The 24725-nt window shown below is 33.4% G+C and overlaps 1 protein-coding gene across 6 annotated transcripts in view; it reads right to left on the bottom strand.

Moving 5' to 3' along the window:
- The window catches only part of Fak (protein tyrosine kinase 2 Fak), a 170458-nt gene that overhangs the window by 38966 nt on the left and 106767 nt on the right, over nt 1-24725 (bottom strand). For 2 of the 6 annotated variants that reach the window (XM_090116460.1, XM_090116466.1), the window contains exons 1-2: nt 24133-24252; nt 941-1380 (exon numbers count right to left, since the gene is read on the bottom strand). The exons of the other annotated variants lie outside the window; for them this stretch is intronic. In XM_090116460.1, the coding sequence (XP_089972586.1) occupies nt 941-1329 (389 nt within the window). In that variant the 5' untranslated portion in view covers nt 1330-1380; nt 24133-24252. Of the gene's footprint in view, nt 1-940; nt 1381-24132; nt 24253-24725 lie in introns of those variants that run through there. 6 annotated transcript variants of the gene reach the window in all.

Genomic DNA, 24725 nt, shown 5'->3' with positions numbered 1-24725 from the left:
CCTCGATAACGTCCGGCTGGACTCTGGCTGCACTGACGTGGTGCGCGCGAGTCGCATTTTACGTATTATATTTTATATAGAAAAAAATAAGGGCTAAATTAAAAATCTATCCAAAAATTTCCCTGTAAAACCTGATTAGTACATGAAATGTCAAATTTTCATAAACATAGCGTTCCCCTAATTCTCATAAAACTGATTATGCTTTTAAAATCGATGTTACTTCTGATTTTTTTTTGATCGAGTCAAATGTTTAATATTGTGTTTTTATCCAAAAAAGTCACTAGATCAAACGTTTATCTGTGCTATATATTTTTTTAGGATTTTAAATATGATGATTTCTATCCAAAAACCATGATTTAGAAACATACATTTCGGAGCAGGGCCCCTTAATTACGCGTTAATTTTTTATACTTTTATATCCGTATATGGGCGAAATAATAACCATATGTGTAAACAAAAGTTTCATAATTGCCTCCAAGTATTTTAAGGTAAATAGACGTTTAAAACAAAACATTACCATCATTTATTGAATATTATTAAGACGTCACTGTGAACTGATTAAAATTGTAAATATAAAAATGTAAATGAATTAATCGAAGAATATATAAATACAAATGGATTAATTAATAATTGAATTGTTTCTGATCGCGGTAAAAAAACTGTACACACTGTTGTGTAATTTATCTCATTTAAGTGTCGCTTAATAACATTTGAATATGTTGTTTATGCGTTTTTTACTGGATTTTAATAAAGTATCATAATTTTCATATCGAAAAAACGAAAACCGCATATATAAATAGCATTAAGCCTCTTGTGCCTTCACTATAATATCATCCCATTTGCCTATTATTTTCCTGCAAAGGGAACATAATAGGCAAATGCTAATAAATAACAAAGCATTTTCCGGTAACAACCAAATACTTAATAAACCAAAACCTACCTCTTTGACCGCACCCTGGTGTACCGCCACGTATTGCTGCTATAATGCCCTGAACTGGACGGACACAACAACAACTGTAGACTGTTAGGCCTTGGCTCCCTCCGCTTCTTACACCTGAGCTTAACTTCATCAGCCTTTTCTTCCTTGACTACTTCTCTCTTCTCTTCTTTTATATCTACATCCAAATTCAAATGCTCCAAACGATTTATAAAATGCCTTGTTCGCAATAAATCTGGGGTTTCGTCAATTCGATGCTTTCGTATTTCGATAGGCGATAAAGGAGGTTTTCTCGGCTCGAACACCACCTTCGAATATTCGCTGCTGCGTCTCCAGAGCCGCGGTGACAGTGGCCAGAACCGCCCCGTGGGTTGCGCCGATTCCATCACCATTTCGACACCTCACTTTAACGCACTTTTATTGATCGACTTTACCAATGCTCACTAGAAAATTACCTAATTGAGAATTGCCAGTATTTAAATGGGTTCAATTCACTAATAAATATTTACATACGAGTTGTCTTTTGAAACGTAATGTTAACGTTATGGTAACGCATTCATAAATAAACCACTGACGTTACGCTTGTCAAAAAAGCTCCAACAACACGTCCGTATCATTAGAAGCGCAAACTATCAATACAACGCTACAATACAAACTAAACAACGTCTCATACACCCACGTGTCTAGTATCTAGACGAATCACTGTCAATGCATCACATGCAACTGATAAGAGACCCACCGGCAGCGTGCTTTATCAACCGAGCTTCGTAACCCCTCGTTTTCACCAAAGTATAATACATGTATTTTACAAATTTGATGCAATGTTTTCGTTTCTCATAGACATGTGTAAAACATGTTGTATACAAAATTTAATACATGTAGGATAACTTATATGAAACTTGTTGGTTGAAAACTTCTAGTTGCCTGATCTAAGTTGCCTACATGTTTATGATCTCTTGTTTTTGTTGTAGCAATACTTGTAGAATTCGAGACAAATTCAGTCGTACCTACTTGTATAATTTCTAAAAAAAAAAACTTGTGTTAAGTATGTATGTTGAAAACTTTATCCAACAAACATGGATAAAGTTTAAAACGTGTTTGTTACTAGTATTATACAGAAATTGCAATAAAATAAACAATACTTATCTAAACCACGACTGTGTTTTGTAGGTGAGAACGCTATCAATGGATCAGACAAGTTCTACCATGTCACAGACTTCAGTGTAAACGCAAATGTGTTTTATACTTGTATAAATACTTGTTGGCTACAAAGTGTGAACGAAAGAATGTTTGAGACAGTCTCAATACATGTGTAAAATAAATAATTATGTTTGGAAAAGTATTCTACAAGTTTTGTATCAAACTAGTATTTAACTTGTTTCTTGGTGAAAACGAGGGGTAAGAATTCACGTGACGCAAGGAATGTCATACAATTTTCCGCCGAAAGCGATTACAAATTCCTACGTAGATACGTATTTTTTCCCTTAACGGAGAGAATTTTCTTGTTTTCCAACAATCGATTGTGGAATGATTACGTTACGATACATGAATGGAATAAGATATGAGTGCCTACGTCACGATTGCAATGCGACCTATATACTCGTATGTATGCCGGTTATTATCCTACGATTACTCACTTATTGCGATGCTCGAGCTCTAGAGATTTATGAAATACGTATTACCTAGATTGATACAATCAAGATTATCGCCCCATCGATCATATTGCTAAATATTTAGTCATAAGTTTACGTTTTTCTTTGGTCCGAACTCCGACTGAAACTAGTAGTAGATTAACGTATGTATAATTAACATATTTTAAGATGTTAACATCCACCAAAAAATTTAATCAAACTGAGTCCTACTCAAAATCCGTCCTACCAAATAACTAAAATTATGCATTATATCACGTCCTACGAATGTCAAAAGTGGAGTCATCTCATGAATAAAGTAGATTAGAAATATGGACCATTACGTAGGCCTAGTGTAGTCTGCGTAGGATATGATGCATTTGTTATAACTCTATATTTAACCGACTTTACAATATCAAGGACATTTATTATTTACTACTAAGTACTATGTAGTTCTTTTACACGTATCAGCATCGTTGTTTATTTTATCGTTGTTTATAGTTTGCATAGGTATGTTTATTTATGTTTTAAAAGGTACATAAAGATTTGAGAATGCAATATTTTTTATTGGAGTTAACAATAATATTGCATTTTCTTTTACAATATTTAAAAACAGATTTTCTTCAACCGACATTTTTATACGTCATCAAACGCCCCAACCTTCCAGAACTATCTCATATAAAAAAAAATAATTGTCTGTAAAGTCGGTCGCTTTGTCGCTCGAACCTTAGGTACATGGAACGCCTCAGAGCGAGGTAACGCCGCATGAGTCATGTTTTTTCGTGCAGCCGGCTCTATCGAATTATAAGACGTTGTCACGTCAAAAATGTCTAATAAATTATGTATATTGGTCACTTAAAAGTACACAATAAAATGCTCACGCTTGATTGTAATAGCTTCAAATCGTTCTGTGTTGAATGCTAAGCGATTCGCTAGGAAGTTGGACAGGATGTAATTCATTTGAGCACGTTATGGTAATACTTTAAATTTGGCTTAAATACGTTGGTGATATAAATGTATAAATTGATAATGTTATAATTCTCACGACTATTTATTTGAATTGGAAAAATGTCGTTAATGAGGTGTAAATTTGGCAATTATTTAGTAACTATGTACCTATACTAGGTATATAACAAAATTAATACACTTCCTTAAGTTCGTTATAAAAATACTTAAAAATAAAACTAGATAATTTTATGAATGAAAAAAAAATGAAAAAATATGAAATGAATTCACTTGTAGATTTTTCATGGAAATTAGACCTCGTTAGGAATAGGACATACATATAAATTGGCCGAATACTTTTGCTTTACTTCGTAACAAACAAAACTTCCTCCCTATTCACCCTTTTGTTTGTATGAACGCGCTAATCTCAGTAACTACGAATTCGATATGAAAAAAAAACAAATTCGATATGAATATAAAACCGCGGGACACAGCTAGTTATGTATAATATGATAGATTAGCCAACTTAACATTTAAACCTATAACTATATCCCTTTATCCTTAACGGGTTACATACTAACATCGGAAGGCACTCAACGGAAGCTACTCAATGGCAGGAAGCGAAGGACATTATAATTCGATACGATGACTCAGTGGTTCTTGATATTGAGCCGTATAGACTGACTGATTTGCATGTGTTGGCAATATATTTGTGTAGTATTTTTGGTCTGTGAGAAAAAAAAAATATTTGGTCAACTTACTAAATCATATAGAAGATTAGATTTATTTGAACAATTTGCCATCGAGACTACGAGGCCGAGGAAACGAAAAAGCTGAAAATAACATATTGTTACTAAATGCATATGCCATTCATATACCAACATAGTCATTTTTATAATTTTTGTCTGTCTGTCTGTTTGTTCCGACTAGTCTCAGGAACGGCTAGATCGATATTGACGGGACTTTCACCGAACGATAGCTGTTGTTATAAGGAGTAACTTAGTATATTTTTTATACCGATATTCCCACATAAACATAAGGATTAAAACGAAAAACTCATTTACGCACGCGGATGAATCCGCGAAGCGCAGCTAGTAGAAAATAAAATCAGTAGGTAGTAGTACTATTGTTTCAATCATTTTGCTAACACATCATTAATTGTATCATTCATGCCACTTGATCGCTTCAAAACTGACACGCAAAGAAAACCATCAAAGACAATAATAATTGTTAAACGAAACCTTATTCCCAAGAATTCATCAATGGTAGGACTTTTCGTCACCATATCCGATACAATAGCCGGAAATCGGTATGCAGCAAAGTAAATACTGTTACACCATTTTAGATCTTATCATCAAGAGATAGGAGCTATATTGGTATGATGGTATATTTAATTGATGTATGAATCAATTGGGGACACGTTGAATTTCTGGAAACACGTGTTCGTGTGCATTAAGTCACACTTGGTAACAAATAATCGATTGCATTTTGATATAAAATTAATTAAAAATGAATTCTTCTTATCGTGTCTTCATTTTATTAACTCAAATTATATAGATTTACTTTATTTTGCTTACAGTGAAACTTTGGATCGATGGTTAGGTTGAAGGCTCTTCTAATTATTTTCTGCGTTCCTGTTCAATTTCGCCTCCAAGAAAATAGTGTACCTATACCTATTTAAAGACCTGTTTATGAATAATGTATGCTTATATTTAATATCTTTAATCTATATTAACGCAAAGTATTTACCATATTTCGCTGCACAAAGCCAGAGCAAGTCTCTACATAGTATCAACACTATCAACTATCACCAACCAATCAAATAGTTCCAATCTATACACACCAAATTCTGCACTACAAATTCGATTCAACAACCTCATTTCATTGGGAATCACGAATATAACTCGCCAGACCAAACAAACAATGTTATTGGCCGCTGAAATCACCGAATGTATCCAATTTATACGCCAAAACTATCGGGTAACTAACTACTAATCGTTGATAAACTCGTTAACGAAACAGATAACTATAGTTGAATAGTTAGAACATTGAACATGGGATTTTTAACATAAGGAAAAGATTTATCACATCATAGTTAATATCTACTTAAAAAAATCTTCAGTCGGTTACTCATATAAACATACAGGTGAAGCTAATAAAAGCGTGTTAAAAATATGTGGGTAGGACATATTATGATATCGTAACCATAAGTTATTCTTAAGAAATTAACTTATAATCCAGAAATTCACATTTTGTTAAATCGACACAATAAACATAAACTTAGACTTTACGACTACTGCATTTAAATAAAAAATCGCGTACATATATTCTAAAGTATTGGATACTACAAGTAAAGATTACAAAATGTTATCATATAAAAAGCGCACAACAAAATGTGGGTGGTCTATTCGACTGCTATAAAACAAACACTATTAAAATGTTTACAACTGTCATAAATATAATTGTGAACCAAACTATACGTTCACATTAATCAAGTGAATTTACGAACATTGTTAGTTAGGTCGTGTTTATGGATAGTGGAACGAGCCAAACTGGAGGGAAATACGAGCTTATACTAATAGATAACATATTATTTAAACATTTTTACTAAATACTAGCTGTGCCCCGCGGTTTTACCCGCATTGCTCCGCTCCTGTTGGTCTTAGCGTGATGATAATATAGCTCGATAAATGGGCTATCCAACACAGAAAGAATTTTATGATTTATATAGACGCATTTATACCCCAGTCCCGTATTCTTAAAACAAAGTTAACTGCAGGCTCTTTTTAATCAACGTTAACAAAACAACGGAAGATGTAGAACTAACGTACGAATTTATTTATATATGTATTGTTCTTGATATGTTAGATACCTAATATACTATTATAAAACATACAACCTTTATAATAAATGCTAAAAGCTTCATGAAATTGAAAATGCCGCAAGACTCGCAAGAGTGAGTCCTAGATTTGAAACTTCTGACATCCACCATAATTCCTCGCGACGACCATCCATCCAGGTCTATCCGTGCAATTATAATTCACATAGCTAATTTCCATACAATCACGCGTGACGTCATCATTACGTCACATGCCAGTACATCGACCCCGTCGGATGTGTGTCAGGAAAGTGTACCGAGCTTAATTCGCGAAAGTTTCTTAATGTCACTTTCATTAGTGGTGTGCTTTTTAAAGTGTACGCATTTACGCAGTTTTTGAGTTATGTGGAGTATACATGGGATTGATTTTCGCAGTACATATCTCTCGCGAATATGTTTAAATGCGAAGGTTTAGTATGAAGTTAATACTATGACTTTTACTTTATTCTGTGTCTAGCTCAGAGGCAAGAGGAGAATCTATATTAGTAACGAATTTGGTCCTAAAATTTCAGTACTTATGTGAAAAGCAACATCTTAAAATCGACAATGATTTTGACAGCGTTAAAAACTGTATTGCGTAGGTAATTGAACATCAAAACAAAAATTAACATAATTAGAGGAAACTATTATAATAGATACTTATATTTAATAGTTAAATCTGCTATTTCCTTAATAATAATCGAAAACACATAAACATATATAAAGTCCTGCCAAACAAACATACAATGCACTTTAAACTGATGTAGCGAACAAAGTCGGAGCCAAGAGATTCTCACCACTACAATTCGCGAAGCTCGTCAGTCATAACAAGGTGTGATCGGATCGAATAAAGCTAGGGCTGCCAAAATGTTACTAAAATATTAAGTATATTCTTAAAATTGAAAAGAAATATACTGACCTCATTATATTAAGAAAATAATAATAAATAATACCAGAAAAACTTTTATGCTTGAAGTATAATTACACAACCAATACGAATCAGGTAATTTTTCTTCTGGACTTATTTAAGGGGGTGCATAAAGCAAAATAACCAATCTTCTATTAGATGATACGTGTAATATGCAAGACCAAATCTAAATAATAAAATATATATCAAACTAGATGATATGTTCAACGATTCTGTTTAATCAAAAACATAAAATATTAAAATTGACTCGATAAAAAAAAATCACAAAGTTAGCTCTAATTTTCACACTTTTACGTTTTCTACTTGACATGGTAATACTTATTATGATTTTTTTTTTCATAAACAATTATATTAAAACATTTGCAAGATATTTGTCAGAGCATTTTGTGTAATTACTTTTAGTTTTGGTTTTATCTGCGATAAACCACTTTTATCGTGACAAAATCAAACGTTTATCTCGAGAAAAAAAGAGCGCCAAAAGTGGTTTATCGCAGATAAAACCAAAACTAAAAGTAATTACACAAAATGCTCTGACAAATTTCTTGCAAATGTTTTAATATAATTGTTTATGAAAAAAAATCATAATAAGTATTACCATGTCAAGTAGAAAACGTAAAAGTGTGAAAATTAGAGCTAACTTGGTGATTTTTTTTTATCGAGTCAATTTTAATATTTTATGTTTTTGATTAAACAGAATCGTTGAACATATCATCTAGTTTGATATATATTTTATTTTTTAGATTTGGTCTTGCAAATTACACGTATCATCTAATAGAAGATTGGTTATTTTGCTTTATGCGCCCCCTTAACTAAAAACTATTCTTTGTTGTGTATACAAGATTTTTACGAACACTTCTAAGAAATATTTTATCATCAGCATTTTGGCGTACTTTTTACTTTTTCAAAAGCATTCGTACAACTGTAGTACAGAACATCTTATTAGTTATTATATTACATTCTATGTGGCAACCCTATACACAGCAGTTCCCGGTTAGTGGAGTAACCGCAAAATTGGCAACCAGCCAGCTCCTATTGATACCGAATGCTATAACGAATTATTATTTTAATCTATTTAATGTAACACCACAATAATATTATTTCTCTTGTCCTGTATATCCAGTGGCAACATTTTCCTAAGTACCTACTACGAAAATGATAAATAGTAGATATGTAATGCTACGGATCTGCTTCAAAGATACTGTAATGTGGTTGTTTTTTAAGATAATCACAATTGTAAAAGGAGCATATTGATCGATTTATAAATGCGAACTGACGGGCTTTATAAAAAGTAAATTTGGAGGATAAAATATAATAATAAAAAGTCTGAATTTTTTGTTGTATTCCCGTATATTTTTTTTAGTTCTCGCATTTTATTCTTTCATAGGAACGTAAACAAACACGCCAAAAACTACACACAATATCTTACTCTCCTGGGAAAAGCGACAACAGAGGCTAAGTGAATAAGGGGCCGCAACCGAAAACCGAGTTAGCACAATTTGGCTAATGGACATTGTCCCGCCCAGAAATTGGAGTAAGGGCGTTTGTCCACTACAAGGAATTTTACGGTCCGGCATTCCGATTTTTTACGGTCCGGTATGGCACGCAATTAATCTAAATACTAGCTTGTGCACTATACGTAATTTTACTGTCCGACATTTTACTTTTCCCTATTCCGGATGGTTTTTTGAGTTTACGAGTCGCTGTTTTCGAGTGCCCACTTGCTTGGATTTTACTCTTTTTATTGCATATGCCAATTGAAAGCAAGCTCTTGTTTTACTTTCTTTTAGCTGGCAATGAGATTTGAGAAGTCGGTATTGTTATTTTATATACATTGACCTATAATTATTATCTAAGTAAGTGTTGGTAAGTTAAAGTTCAAGTGGGAATAGCTTTAGCTCCTCGTCACCGATTAAAATAAATAAGTGAAACACGCATTTTAAATCTCTTACGGAAATTTACTTTTTATTATAACGAAGTAATATAATATTTCACCTTCTATATTTTTACTCGTTTCTTGTAAAATGCGAAAACAATCATTTATGATAGCATTATACCGCCATACTTCCTTGAACTGTACCGCATTGATCCGAGTAAAGACGGACAGGTGCACAAGCAATTCATCGGTTTTTTCATTGCACACCGGACCGTAAAAAATCGGAATGCCGGACAGTAAAATTCCTTGTAGTGCACAAGCGCCCTAAGACGGAATGCCACGCGACTGGTTAAGGGCACTTCACACGAACAATCGCGACATACAATCATATTAAAGATAATAAAAGAGGTAATTAAATATTTGGATTTGTACGTAATTGCCAATTGTGGTGAAGCCTTTATGTCACAAGGGATTGACTAGTTGTCGAAATTTGAACATAACCACAAACAAGAGACAAGAAGTAGCGCCATGTGATGGATAAAGACGGATCGCAGCGTTAGGGGCGCTTCACTCGAATATGTGGCAACAAACAAATATACGATGTCGACTAATTAAACATTGAATGAATGAATGAATGAAAGCTTTATTGTACACACCAAAATAATGAAATAACATTAAGTAAAATATACATAAATTGCACAATAGGCGACCTTATGGCTACAGAGCCATCTCTTCCAGGTAACCCAACCAAGGAGAACAGTAACAAAGAACGAATACAAGTAGGTGGTGCATACCAAAGCAATATATACAATAATAATATTATAGTAATACCAAGAAAGTAGGAATATAAATAATACATAATTTACAACAATAAAGAAAATAATATATAATAAAATAATATACAATAAAATAAATAAATACAGATAAGAGAAAGAATATAATATAAAGTCATCAATTAAACATTTAGATGTGCAAGTAATTGGCACGTGTGGTGACGCCTTTATATATCACTAGCGGTCCGCCCCGGCTTCGCCCGTGGTACATAATATTTACGTTTTCTCTACATAAGAACCATCCTCGTACTTCAAGGAATATAATAAAAAAAGAATTATCGAAATCGGTTCAGCCGTTCTCGAGTTATGCGCTTACCAACACATTTTGCGATTCATTTTTATATATAAGATAATGGTTTATTAAATTGAACAATATGAAAACACCTTATAATTTCGGTTGACTCATACTCTAATGCTCTTTTAATTCAACTAGAAGTCCCACTAAACGTCCCATATCACGCGAACCTGGTTTCCTGCTATTTATGACATCATTGTCGTCTCTGAGTTCATTATTTTCGCCAGTAATAAAAGTCCACATTCTACTAAATTAACGATCATTGATAGAACTGTACGAGGAATGTTTAAAGCGGGATTTCCCTCTTCGATTGGAATTTCGTCTGAATAACAGTAACGAATTATTAAAATAAGTATACCTTCTTGTTTGGTTAAATTTGCATAGCTTATCCTATGTAATTTTTAAGGGTCTTATGTTTAATATTCAAAAATGGCAAGAGCAACAGTAACTCTATGTTCGCATATTTTCGGCAATGGTGAAACAATTTTTATAATATTTTCTTTTTGTTATAAACTAAGAATCGAAATTTAAGTTTATTAATTATTTATATTATGTATTTTATTTTAAATAATATTTAAAGTTACACAAAGTAATACTTAACCCGTCAAGTGCATCGCCTTAAACGTGCGAATAATCTATACATATAATAAAATCGTAGGAAAGTCAAAACTGTACATTGAATATTTTTTTAAAAGAATACATATTCCATGATCTATAATCGATATAGAAGCCAAAAATATAGTTTTTAGAATTTTTGTCTGTTTGTCTGTTTGTCTGTATGTTTGTCCGAGCTAATCTCGAAAAGTACTGCATAGATTGACTTCAAATTTTGCATGAATATTACTAACAGGTCGAGTGAGGTTTTTTTAAACATATAATCATGCTATCACCTCCGGGGGAGGAGCTGTGAGCCTTTACTTTTCTTACGTATTCCGTGTACTACGACAGCGTACAATCTAAAGACTCATGTTTAAATGTTGTTTTTGAGTAAGCCATGCTATTATCTAGCTTTACACTATAAAAACTACGTCATTTACGTAATTTGGGCAGAGAAACTGTTTAATGAATCTTAGTACTATAAAGACAAATTTGATTCAGCGCCATCTATGAGATTTCGTAAAAATCAAATCAATTTACATGTTAACACTACTGAACACAATGTTAAAAATTAATAATTTAAATATAATTATGTTAGTTATTTATTTAACTCTTTAACCCATAATAAATCTTCCCTTCCCTATAAGGTGCGCTTATATAATTCGTGTGAATATACTACATTTTTAAAAGTGAGGGTAGATGTATATTATTTTAGGTCAAACTAGACACCATTACAGTTAATCTAATATTGATTGTGTTCATTGGTTACATTTTTAAAAATCTTCGTGTTTTAATAATTCGATCACGAGGCGGGACTCTAATACAAAAAGGTTAGTTCGTTGATAATTATTATTCCTTCATCATTTACATGTTGTTAGTAAAAAATAATATACTTTGACTGTTAATACTTTTGTTCTATATGATTATTGCTTGGTAATTAAGTAATATATTTTCATGTCGTATACCTAATTATAAACATAAGTGTGATGTGAAACTAGCTGGATTTATTTTTACACACTCACAGTCTTATATTTTGTGTTAATAGTATTAATAATAGTGTAAATCATAATATTTTTTCAAAGTTAAAAATATTTCCTTTTTTCTGATGGTTTTGCCATCGAATTAAACCGCGCTGTCGTTTCGTTCACAAAAAGTCATGTTATTAGGACCGAATATGTAGCCGCCTCAACTTACGGAAACGAGAGTAACCTGCGTTGTCTGTTAGTTATTGTATAGTCGAATTTAACGTTACATGGAAATTGGAATCTAAATATATGTATACCTACTTATATTAAATCTGTAGAGGTCAATTCTGCACATGAAATATATTTCCTAAATAACTATTATTTTTCATATTCGTGAGCAGAGCAGCAACTCCATTTTTAAGCTTTCGTCGCGTGTGCGTTCTTAATGCGTGTATCTTAATGGTTAAAGCTACACAGAAATCAAGTATGAAAGAAATGTTCTCCATATTATATAAAAAATATCTCCCGACATCATAAATGTCTATCTTTTATGGTTGAGCTTAGGAGTTCAAAGCTTTCTGATTATATTTGTCTACTAGCTGTCCCCGCGACTTCTTTCGCGTGGAATAGTGACTATGGGACCTATGACCATGGGCTCAGGGTGGGGCAACAATAAAAAATCATTTTTATTTTCATGCTCCCACTCCCGCGCCCACTCGCACTCCCACGCCATATGCCACGTTCAGTCCCAATCCCACGCCCACGCCCACTCCCCTTCACAATTAGTACCTACCAGATCAAAGCCAGGGTAAGCGCCCCACCCAGCCCCACCGTGGCTACGCCCATGCTGAATTACTACTTAAGATACAATTATTGAGTAAATACGTACTAAAGTCCGGTCGCGAAGCAGAAAGAATTTCGTACAATGACCTCTTTACCTACTGACAGTGGTCACAAACATTTTTGAATGAAGTGCATGAAATATTTGGAGGAGAAAATGTTTTTTACTAATTTATTAAATAAATGTCCTCTATTCATTTACAATACTTATTAGTTAGTTACATTTTAACTTTTTCAATAACAACGATATATTATATAAAAAAAAGTGTGCGTGTACACACATAAGAAGTGAAACTTCTTTATGACCTTATTTTTCAAAAAATAATTTACTATGTAGGTACAATATTACAGAAATACGTTATTCTAACACGCGATTTCGACTTAGGCGGATTTTGATTGGACATAAAGAGTTTGAGGTTTATTCTTATAAATTTTGAATTCACAAAATCATAATTGAACACCTGACACCAATCAAGCAAACACAAACCTTACGCTCTCAGGTTAAAGGTTTACAATCCCTAAGGACGGCGGTCATTGCACCTGTGCGAGCAAGACACATTATTTTTACAAGGGAGTGACAGTGACAGGTTAATGTACGAAATTCTTCCTGCTCCGCGACCGGACTTTACCATAAATAATTAAAAGAATTGTTATTAAAATTTCTTACTAAACTGAGCTAAAAAACTTACGTACCAAATTATTAAAGAAAATCAAGAAATGAAATGCCTAACCTATACCAAATAGTTACTACATAATGTAATTAAAAATTATGATTAGTATATAATATCGAAAATAAAAAAAGAAACGCCTAACTAATTCTACGTACGTGTACGTCTACGTAAAATTTCTTTTAAATTATGTCATATTATTTTTTAGGAACCAGGGGGGGGGGAGAGGAGCAAATTCTATTTCCTTCCTTTCTTAAACGGATGTTTTTAATAATCTATGGTGTAGCCACTGATCAGCTAAATCGATACTCAGTTTTTATCAAATCCAGCAACAAATCCAAATTAGATCTTTCCTGTCTCACGCACGTAACTAAAGGCTGAAGAGAGAGAGAGCACGTAACTAAACCGTTTAGACGAAGAAAAGTGTATAGAAAAAGGAATAAATAATTTCATAAACTTCCCGACGATCTTTAAAAATAAATTATAACTTTCATTTTTTTCATTCCCACTTTTACCCCTATGTAGGTATAATAAGTGGATGAACCAATTTTGATACACTTTATCTAAGAACCAGCGCGGCGTCGGAAAATATTCTGCCTAACAAAAAAAACCGCATCTAATTCGGTTTACCTGTTAGCCAGCTACGGTGCCATAGACAGACACACACACACACACACACAGAAACACATAGCGGTCAAACACATAACACCAGTCTTTTTGCGTCGGGGGTTAAAAATGTAATATGACATAATTTAAAGGACATTTTATGTGGAAAATTTACCTATACACCAGGGTAGATAATTTTTGAAACAAAAAAAAATCGCAGTAGGATGAAACCCATTAGAAAAGGATATGATAAAAATGTAAGGAAAAATAAATTACGGTCAATCGGAGTTCGGGAAGTGGGAGGGGGGGGAGCTTTTAAGAGAAAAAAATGGTTTCTCTCGATTTCTCGATAATAATAACACCTGCTAATTTTTTCTACATATTTTAATTGTACAGACATCACTTTTCCACAATTTTATTATATGTATTGCTTCACAAGCATTGGCAGACGACAAGCGCTTGTCGCCATCCGTCGCGATTTGAACTGAGCGTTCCCACGGCATGTGTGCGTATGGCAAGCACTGGCGAGCGACAAGCGCGCCGATTCCCATGGCATGTGGTGTGGTGTGGCGCGGTCGGATTTGTGAAGCAAACATGTCGTGGGAATCAGGCTTTAACTTAATTTTTATTCACCCGCATCAGTGCCACCTAAAAAATCTTTATATCGAAATTCGAGCAAAGTTAAGAAAATGAGAAATAAGAGTTCTCAAGGATCGTTAGAGATAAGAGGCTTACTATTGACCGAAAACAACATGTGTTATGCCGAACCTGAAACCGCTTCACAACGAGAATTGCGGCTCACAGCTGACCGCGAATGGCATGTACTATCCTGTGAGACCGAAACCTTCACTGAGAGGGTATAACGTCTCACAGCTGATCGCAAATGGCATATTGTACTATCCCGTGAGACCGAAACCCTCACTGAGAGGGAATTACGTCTCACAGCTGATCACGATCGTCATATTTTATCTCGAGAATCTGAAACTTTTACTCAATATGAAGACCGTTTGACAAATAATAGGGTGCACCATAATATTATTCGATCTCTCGAAGATGAACATGAGCATAAGCAATGACTAGAGTAGGGACGCGAATATTACCATTATTTGAGACAAGAACGATTAATAAGTTTGTTTAATGAAAGATTAAGAATTGAAACTATTGGTCTCTTGAAACGGACGAATAGCGAGAGGCCCGTCTTACTGCAGACAGATTTCGACATAGTCTTAATGACTTAGAGGTAAACATAGAAGATCAATCTACAAATTCGGTGGTGTGGTCCGACAAATATAAAAGTGGGTTTGCTTATAACCTCACAATTGATTACCTGCAGATCATCTTCTGTTAATAGGCGATATTAACGTAGTATGTTCTTTTTGTAATGCTTTAAAGTGGAGTAAGGAGTCGGCTTTCGTTTGAAGATACGCCGGAACCTTTGAAATCACTACTTTTAAGTTTTAGAGGAACATGTGCAATCTAAACAGTTCTTAGACAATATTAGCTCTTATAGTATTGCGTTTTAAATGATCCTTTGGTGCTCAACAATTATCAGATGCTCCTTTCATTCTTACTTTTAATCCATTGACCACCGAGCGGCCCGATCGGGCCGCGACACAATAGATTTTCTATTGTGTCTGTGATTCCGGGACTGAGGGATTAAGATACAAGGTCAAGTTTATCATTTGATAGGATCCCTTTTGCTTGAAGGCCAACCTAAGTTTCTTTAAATATATTTTGTATTCGACTACGACGAATAATCGAATACAAGAAATCAATATTTCTCGAATTTAAAACTGAACTCATTTCACAATTTTAGAACATGTTAATTCATCAGGTTAATCCGTATATATGCGTTTTAAATCGACATTAGAAGCTTTTCCTCAAGATGGTGATATTAATATAAAATTGGTATAAATGCCGATAGACGGAAGTCTATCAGCACTCAGGAATTCCCTGAGCGTGTTATAACGCCCAGGCCACAGTATTACAATTTTTCCTACAGTAGGGCGACGAATGTATTTTCGCATAGCAACGGAGGGGAACTCGTGGGGGGTAAAGTGACGCGGGCCACGTACCACAAACATGCTTAGTTTGTGGTACCGAGCGCGAAAGAAAGTCCTCGTGTTTTTAGTAAAGTTACTATGTACACTAACGTAATTTATTACTTAGGTACATATTCTTTAATGGTGCGCTCAAACTGTTAATCTACATTTAATTTAGATTATTATTTTAATTACTAAGAAATGTAGAATTTAAATCACATTCATTCATGTTTTCCTCAGATATTCGATGTCTATGATTTTCGATGATTTTAAGATATTCTTATCAGAGTATTCAATTTTAATGTAGTTAAATTTTATAAGAGACAATTAGGAACATTCAAATATAAAGTGTCACGTATTTTTTTTAAACGACGAATGATGAAAAACGACCGAATCGCGGACGAAGTCGCGGGCAACAGCTAGTATTTAATAAATTGTTGAATCGTTGCCAAAATCATGATTAAAAAAAAAACAATACAATAAGAGTTAATGCACTTTAAAACATACGTTAGAAGACCTTGCGTTAAGGACATTACGAATTAACATTTTTGGCTTGAACACATACGGGAAGTAATGTTTGCGGTTTGTAAATACCCTAAACGTATACATATTTAAATATATATAAAAATGAATCGCAAAATGTGTTGGTAAGCGCATAACTCGAGAACGACTGAACCGATTTCGATAATTCTTTTTTTATTATATTCCTGGAAGTACGAGGATGGTTCTTATGTAGAAAAAACGTAAACATGTACCACGGGCGAAGCCGGGGCGGACCGCTAGTTTAAATATAATGATTACTGTACATATATTATTAGTGAAATGTCCCTACGTCTTTCCTAAACAAAATTGCAATCAACCAAAGGTTAATAAAGTGAAATAACTTTATTTAAAAAAAATACGTTAATCGTTCGTTATTCTCTAATAAAATATAACCGACTGAATCTCTCTAAATTATTATATTGTTGTGAATAATCCTGATTACACCAATAATTCGATCTATGCCATATTTTAAACAGTAATTACCCCCTCTATTAAAGTCTATACCAAAACCAAAACCGATTCAAAGTACACAACTTTACAACTGTTCATAAAGAAAAAAAAAACTGGCCACACAAATTAAAAGTAATTAAAAAAAAAGTATCACCTCAAGCTGCAACAATGCATTTATAACCATTACACGGTCTGTGCGGTCGACGCGGAAATAATTTCTTAATAACAACCATCGTAAAGCCCTCACACTCATTAACCAGCCGTTCGTCAATCTTGACGTTAATGTTTAGCTTTATTTGTTGATATAATTAATAATGGGCGGACCTCTTGTCTATACGCGCCGAAAATAATGAGATTTTGATCGTCATCCCAGTTGAAGCTGAGCATCCGCATTGCCCGGCAAGGCTCTTCGATTAATTGCAGATAATTATAATTAGTGTGTAAAATTGTAGTAATAAAATAAAGATAATACCGTAAACACAATGTCGCTTAAGGTTTTTTATCGAAATTAAGAATCGTTCAGGAATAATTGAAATTGTTTCGCGGGAATGTGGCGGTGCCTTGATCTTTTGAGCAAAAATTTCCTTTTTATAAAGGGTTGTGTAGATTTATTTTTCGTTTTTGGCAGCAGCTCTGCCGTCTTGTTAAAAAGAAAAATTAGATGTTATTTTTATTCTATACGCATTTTGTTATCTTTTCAAATTTTAATTAAATTTTTCATCACAAAAAATCTATCCGTGGTTTTTTGGGGAAAATAATCATACAATATGAATACTTGTTTTGATTTTTGAGGCATAATTGAAATTTTCTGAGAAAATATAATTTTTATGTTTATTTATGTACAAAGATACGCAAACTCATGACAAACTGTTTATTTTAAGGAAGGTAAAAGGAAATGATTTACGACACTCGCTGAGGAAAATGAATCGAGTGATAAAATCTATGAAAAATAAAATACGACTTTCGAATAATAGCTAATATATTATGATGATATAGTAACAGGTTTTTAATGGAAAATTTTATGTTACATTTTAAGAAGGAAAATATTCTTTACTAGTGGTCCGCCCCGGCTTCGCCCGTGGTACATATTTCGCAATAAAAGGTAGCCTATGTCCTTTCTCGGGTATCAAAATATCTCCATACCAAATTTCATGCAAATTGGTTCAGTAGTTTATGCGTGATTGAGTAACAGACAGACAGACAGAGTTACTTTCGCATTTAAAATATTACTAGTGGTCCGCCCCGGCTTCGCCCGTGGTACATATTTCGCAATAAAAGGTAGCCTATGTCCTTTCTCGGGTATCAAAATATCTCCATACCAAATTTCATGCAAATTGGTTCAGTAGTTTAGGCGTGATTGAGTAACAGACAGACAGACAGAGTTACTTTCGCATTTATAATATTAGTAAGGATTACTATACTACTATAACATCATGTAAGTATACCAATATCAATTTCGTTAACTAAACGTTGAAATAAAACTCGTAACAAAACGTTGATTTCTGGGTTGCCTTGAAATTAGTTATTATTATTTTAATGTAATATTTCCTTACTTCTGTATGCAATAGAGTTGTTTACGTTTCATTAACTCATACATTGATACGTACGACAAATTGTCGGCCTTACTAATCGCTTAGTGGAAATTTCTGCCAAGCAAGCTTTAAAAAGATTTACGAGTACAACATGTTAATTTAAAAACATGATCAAACTCTTTTACTCTATCGCCGTGTTTGAAGTTCAATTCTTGCAAAACGGCAACTTTTGTGTGCATATCGGGTAGATCTGAAAATCGGACATCTATTTATCAGCCCCCTAATTGATAAGAGTAAGGTAAAACGTTTGCCGGGACAGCTAAAAAGTACTAACATATTTTCGTTAAAAATTTCACCAAGTAATATGATATTTAGTTTAGCAAGTGACAGTTAAAATAACGTCTGACTCAGATCGGTCCACGACGTTCGTGCGTATACGCATACATACACACGTATTATAAATATCAACATGATACATTTATAAGGAATAGTCGTGTACGGTGTCACGTTTGAACTGAATTACTACTGTTTCAATATTGAGATATATTAAATGGAGTAAAATGTTAAAACAATTTCCGCGTGCAGTAGCCCTTTTTAACTTTTCCGGGATCAAAGAAAATGCTTTTATCAAAGCAATAATTGTAACAAATACAATGTTATTTGATTGAGTGTTGTTTTTACATTATTTTTAATTTTTAATTTTAGCACATTTGAAGAGCTTTTTAGTTTCCACTATGTATTTCAATTAATAACAATTTGAATTCAATATTTCTGGAAATTTTTTGACATATTTAAATATTAGAGTTTGAGTACCACACCATTTCTCCCATATATTATTTAGGTACCATATAAACATAAATAAATATACATATCATACAACATCACACTATAGATTCCCGACCTTTTTTTTCTAGACCCTATATTTAACACAATCCTTCAGAACTACAAGATTCACGTAACCAACTTCAAAAGCAGACAAGATTACGTAGCGGCAGAACTAATAATGCACTAGGTATAGGCACAGATAATATAATACTATAGTTGTGTAGTATAGGTATAATTTAGGTGCCCTAGACATCTTGGTAGTTTGAAAGTTATCGCCTGTAATGTAGGGGCTTATGATGTCGAGTTCATGTTCGTAATGATACGGATGCTTTGAGATTAAAGACTTGATTGTGTTTGGTTTTACGCATGTATAGGTTAAAGTTTTGTATAAGATTTAAATTATTTTTCTTTTATTATTTTGCACGAATAATACAATAGTAACAAAGAGTAGGTATAAATTACGTTCATGAATTATATATTTTTAGAGGTCTAACTTATTTAGATATCAGGAGACAGAAAATAGAACGGAATTCCAATCTTTTGTAGCTCGTTGTTTTTAAGATTATTTTCTTTATACCTATCCTCTTTGCTTAACCGTACTACTTATTCATCTATAATATAAACGCAAGGGTAGATCCACGATTTACAACTAGTCAAATACCAAGCCTATCTATTTCCAACCACATGGAGACAACGTTGACATTCAAACACCCATAAATCCATTCCAAAAACAAACAACCAACAGACAGACGCACTCACAAACAGTCGCTTTGTGAATGCCGTAGAGAGAGTGGGAAATTCGTCACTACATAGTATAAAACAAAGTCGCTTTCCCTGTCCCTATGTCCCTATGTCCCTTTGTACGCTTAAATCTTTGAAACTACGCAACGGATTTTGATGCGGTTTTTTTTAATAGATAGAGTGATTCAAGAGGAAGGTTTATATGTATAATAAGATCCATTAAGTAGTGGAGAAGTACTGTTATTTTTGAGGTTTCTAATGTGATGTCGTAAAAAATTACATTTATTCCGCTTACATTGCAAACGCAGGCTGAACCCTACGAGTTTTATCAAAATAATGTACTAAGTATTATACACATTGAAAAGGTCTACAGAAAAGTCCGCGATGGTATATGTCTATCTCTTATGGATAACCCACAATAACTTTTTTTGTCATTTACTTTTTACGACAAATAATGGCTAATTTTCGAAGCGATTTTAACCAATACAGCATTAATCCTTAACCAATTAAATACCATGGATACATTGTTCATTTAATATAGATCTATATGGCCCTTTACACCGTATGATTTAAGTGAATATTTTCGAAGATATTACAGATTTAAAAATTGCGGGACGTAGCGTTTGCGGCCGCCCGGCTATGTATTTTATACCCGTGCGATGCCGGAACCGGCCGCTATATTTTTATACCTATACAACGTTCACAATTTTTCTGTAGTGTATTTAGTATCAGCATTGCACCCGTGCGAAGCCGGGGCGGGTCGCTAGTTTTATTATAAACTAGCGGTCCGCCCCGGCTTCGCCCGTGGTACATATTTACGTTTTCTCTACATAAAAACCACCCTCGTACTTCAAGGAATATAATAAAAAAAGAATTATCGAAATCGGTTCAGCCGTTCTCGAGTTATGCGCTTACCAACACATTTTGCGATTCATTTTTATATATAAGATTACAAGTACGTATACTAAATTTGTATACTGTTGTCAAAATGCAGTAGTACAAATTATGTGATATAAATATAATTATTTTTCGTAGGTTATATGATTTTAAAATGTATTATAGTACCTATTATGTTTTCATTTAATAAATTTTGTCTTAAAACGTTAGGTATAAAAGTTTTACGCTAAATAATTACTCATCTTCCTTTCTTTTTTTATACATCGATACATTGTAAATTAAAGCCAGTAATAAAGAAAATTTCATGGCCACAGTAAAATTTATACGTAAGATAAGTGTAATGGCATATTGACTTAAGTTGTCGATAAATCCAAGTGAACTTCACAGATTACATTGACAGTCAATTCGCTAAGATTGAATATCAGACCTTTTATTTTTCTACAATTATAAAAAAAGTGACAATCTCTTTAGCATGGAGATAATTAAGCGATTTTTAAGAAGTTATTTGTTAAGCAGGTCTAATTTATTGTCTACTAGGTTTCCGCCCGCGGCTTCGCCCGCGCAGTCAAAGAAAAACCCCCATAGATCCCGTTCCCGTGGGAATTCCGGGATTGCGTAATTTTCCCGGGATAAAAAGTAGCCTATGTCCTTTCTCGGGTATCAAAATATCTCCATACCAAATTTCATGAAAATTGGTTCAGTAGTTTAGGCGTGATTGAGTAACAGACAGACAGACAGAGTTACTTTCGCATTTATAATATTCGTATGGATTATCGGTTTCTGAATTGAGTATTTAACGTTAAGAACGTAGACGAAGAACGTATCAAACCATACCAAAATGCTGCTTTAGCATTTTTTTGTATGTGACATAAGCTTTCTCAAACCTTAATGAAATCAATTCTCAATTCAGAAAACGGCCTTGTAAACGTGATGGTTAAGTACATCTCTATACATATAAAATTCTTGTGTCACATTGGTAGTTACCATACCCCTCCGGAACGGCTTTACCAATTCTCATGAAATTTTATAAGCCTATTGGGTAGATCTAAGAATATTTCATACCCAGAGTAAGGCAGAGCAACGTTTGCCGGGACAGCTAGTAACATATTATAAGTATAAATGAAGATTTTTGTTTAGTACAACAAGTGATTTCCTAAAAAGTCTGTATCCCCACACACCCGTGACACACACAAATGGGCTATTGTGTGTCTATGGGACGATATTGTATCACCAATTCGGAATGTTTTGGACATGAGCCAAATCGGACCCATAACCTATAATGAGTGTTTTGTTATAGAAAATGGACGTTAAGTTAACAAGTGTTATTGTTAACATGACGTTTAACGGACGTTTACGTTGTTATGGAGATAATATTTGTCCGTATGTTTACAGTTATCTGTAGAAATACTACGCTTATGAATTTTGGGTAATAGTAACATGGATTTACATATGGGCTTGTTTTGCTTGAGCTTTAGGTAGGTGTGAAATATTTAAAGCTCTCTACTAGACATTGATTTTATAAACAAACATATATAATATGTACCTAAATAATTAGTAGGAACATTTTGTAAAATACATAATAATGTGATCCATGAAGTACCTAATCACAATTACCTACTCAAAATCAACCTAATCAAATTTCGAAAACTGATAAAATTTTAATTTTAAAAATATAATATTATGTATGTAGCATTTATATTGCCTTACTTAAAACAAAAGCTAATGAGCTACATTCATGCATTAAACAGAAATTAACAAATTGCGTAAATAAATAACGTCATGTCAAACATGATACAGATAAATAATTTATATTAATTAATTATACACCGTCCTTGTTTTCACACTTACCATGTAGGAAGTGAAAAAAATGATACATATTCCAACAAGGCAACACTGGCCGGGTAAAAAGCGAGGTTTTTTTATAATTAATGTTCTAAATATAGAGCTTTTTATGCTCTATATACATAATTGTTATTGACTAGTTTGCTTTATGAAGCAGCGCCGTTAATTTATATGCAGAAAAAAAAATCGACAAACGTGTCGTAAACTTTGTATTTTAAAAATAAAAATTGTAAATGTAACGATTGCATTAATAAAGCAAAAATAAATAAAAACCGGCCAAGTGCGAGTCGGGCTCGCGCACAAAGGGTTCCGTAGCAGCAAATATAATAAATTACAGTTAAATCAACCTATCTCAAAAACTATAAGAGATACTTTGATCAAACCAAAAATCGTTGAAAGAGTTAATTAGCATGCATTTCCTCTATTTTTTTTAGAATTTTATACCCCGTAGTTATAAAAATAGAGGGGGGGGGACATACTTTTTACGACTTTGAGAGCTGATATCTCAAAAACCGTTCACTTTAAGAAAAATGTTTTTTAGAAAACTTTATATCATTTTAAAAGACCTTTCCATTGATACCCCACACGGGTATGTACATCGAAAAAAAAAATTTCATCCCTCAGTTACATGTATGGGGGGCCCCACCCCCAATTCTTTTTTTTACTATTTAGTGTCATATTTTTGTAGCGGTTCATACAACACATATTCCCATCAAATTTCATCACTGTAGTACTTATAGTTTCCGAGTAAATCGGCTGTGACAGACGGACAGACGGACAGACGGACATGACGAAACTATAAGGGTTCCGTTTTTGCCATTTTGGCTACGGAACCCTAAAAATTGCCTATGTATGACGAAGGCTGAAGAAGGTACTAACTAGACAAAAAATTAGAAAAACGACCAGGAAAAACCCAAATGGTGAACCTTTTTTGCTCAAAACGATGTTTGATATGTAAGCAAGTAATTAAAAAAAATACATTAACCAGTAAATATTTCATATGATCACATATGAAATATGAATAAATATAACATTTATGAAGTGCTGCGCGTCTTTCGTCGAAAAATGTTATTTATATAATACTGGTTAAATATTTCATATAATTCCAGAGTTAATGACAATTAAAATAGGTTAATAGTTTGCGTGATAAATTAACAAAAGCTAGCGCCGTACGCGTATGCCATTTAAATTCCGCAAAATTGTTTATTTATATGTTTTGACGTCATCAACCTAGTTTCCATTCAATTATTCCAACTAAAAGGATACTCCGTTAAAACTTGAAACAAACCGTTAAATACTGGCAACTCAATAAACACACACCGAGTTTACACAGATAAAAAAAACATCGATAAACTTCGAATTTCGAACACTAAAACATCGATTCAAGAAAGCGCGCGAAGCGCGCCGCGTGCGCGTCGAGACTGGCTGGAGACAGGAGCCACTACAACACACTTTACTGCCATTCTATTCACGTAAAAGGCATTTCCTATTCGCTAGAGAGGGACGTAAAACATCGATAATTGATCATCTTCAGGTGTCACAGAGGTGTTTGTTTCGTAAAGCTTTGTTTGAGTCAAGGACGATTTACAAAATCGTTCGGATACAGATAAAACGTCTATTTATGAACATGTCAGTTTGCCTACGCTATTTTAACGGCAGTTTAAACAGCTGGAGGCGATCTTATGTTTTATTTTGAGCTTGTAATATTACCACATGTAGGGCTAGATTGTAAGTGGTCGTTCGGAGCAAGAAGCTTGATAAAAGTTATTTATAAACATAAGTATTTCAATTAATGAAAAAAAATACGGTCATAATCGTAAAAAGTTGTTATAGAACCTGTTTAGTATTCAATTAATGCTTATACTCTATTAACTACTAGTT

Source organism: Colias eurytheme, chromosome 25, assembly GCF_061535395.1.
Source record: "Colias eurytheme isolate Ceu_HAF_F1 chromosome 25, ilColEury1 Martin Lab GWU primary, whole genome shotgun sequence".
Taxonomy (NCBI): Eukaryota; Metazoa; Arthropoda; class Insecta; order Lepidoptera; family Pieridae; genus Colias; species Colias eurytheme.
Note: the sequence above shows the minus strand (reverse complement) of the source record. Positions and strands in the feature narration are given on the sequence as shown.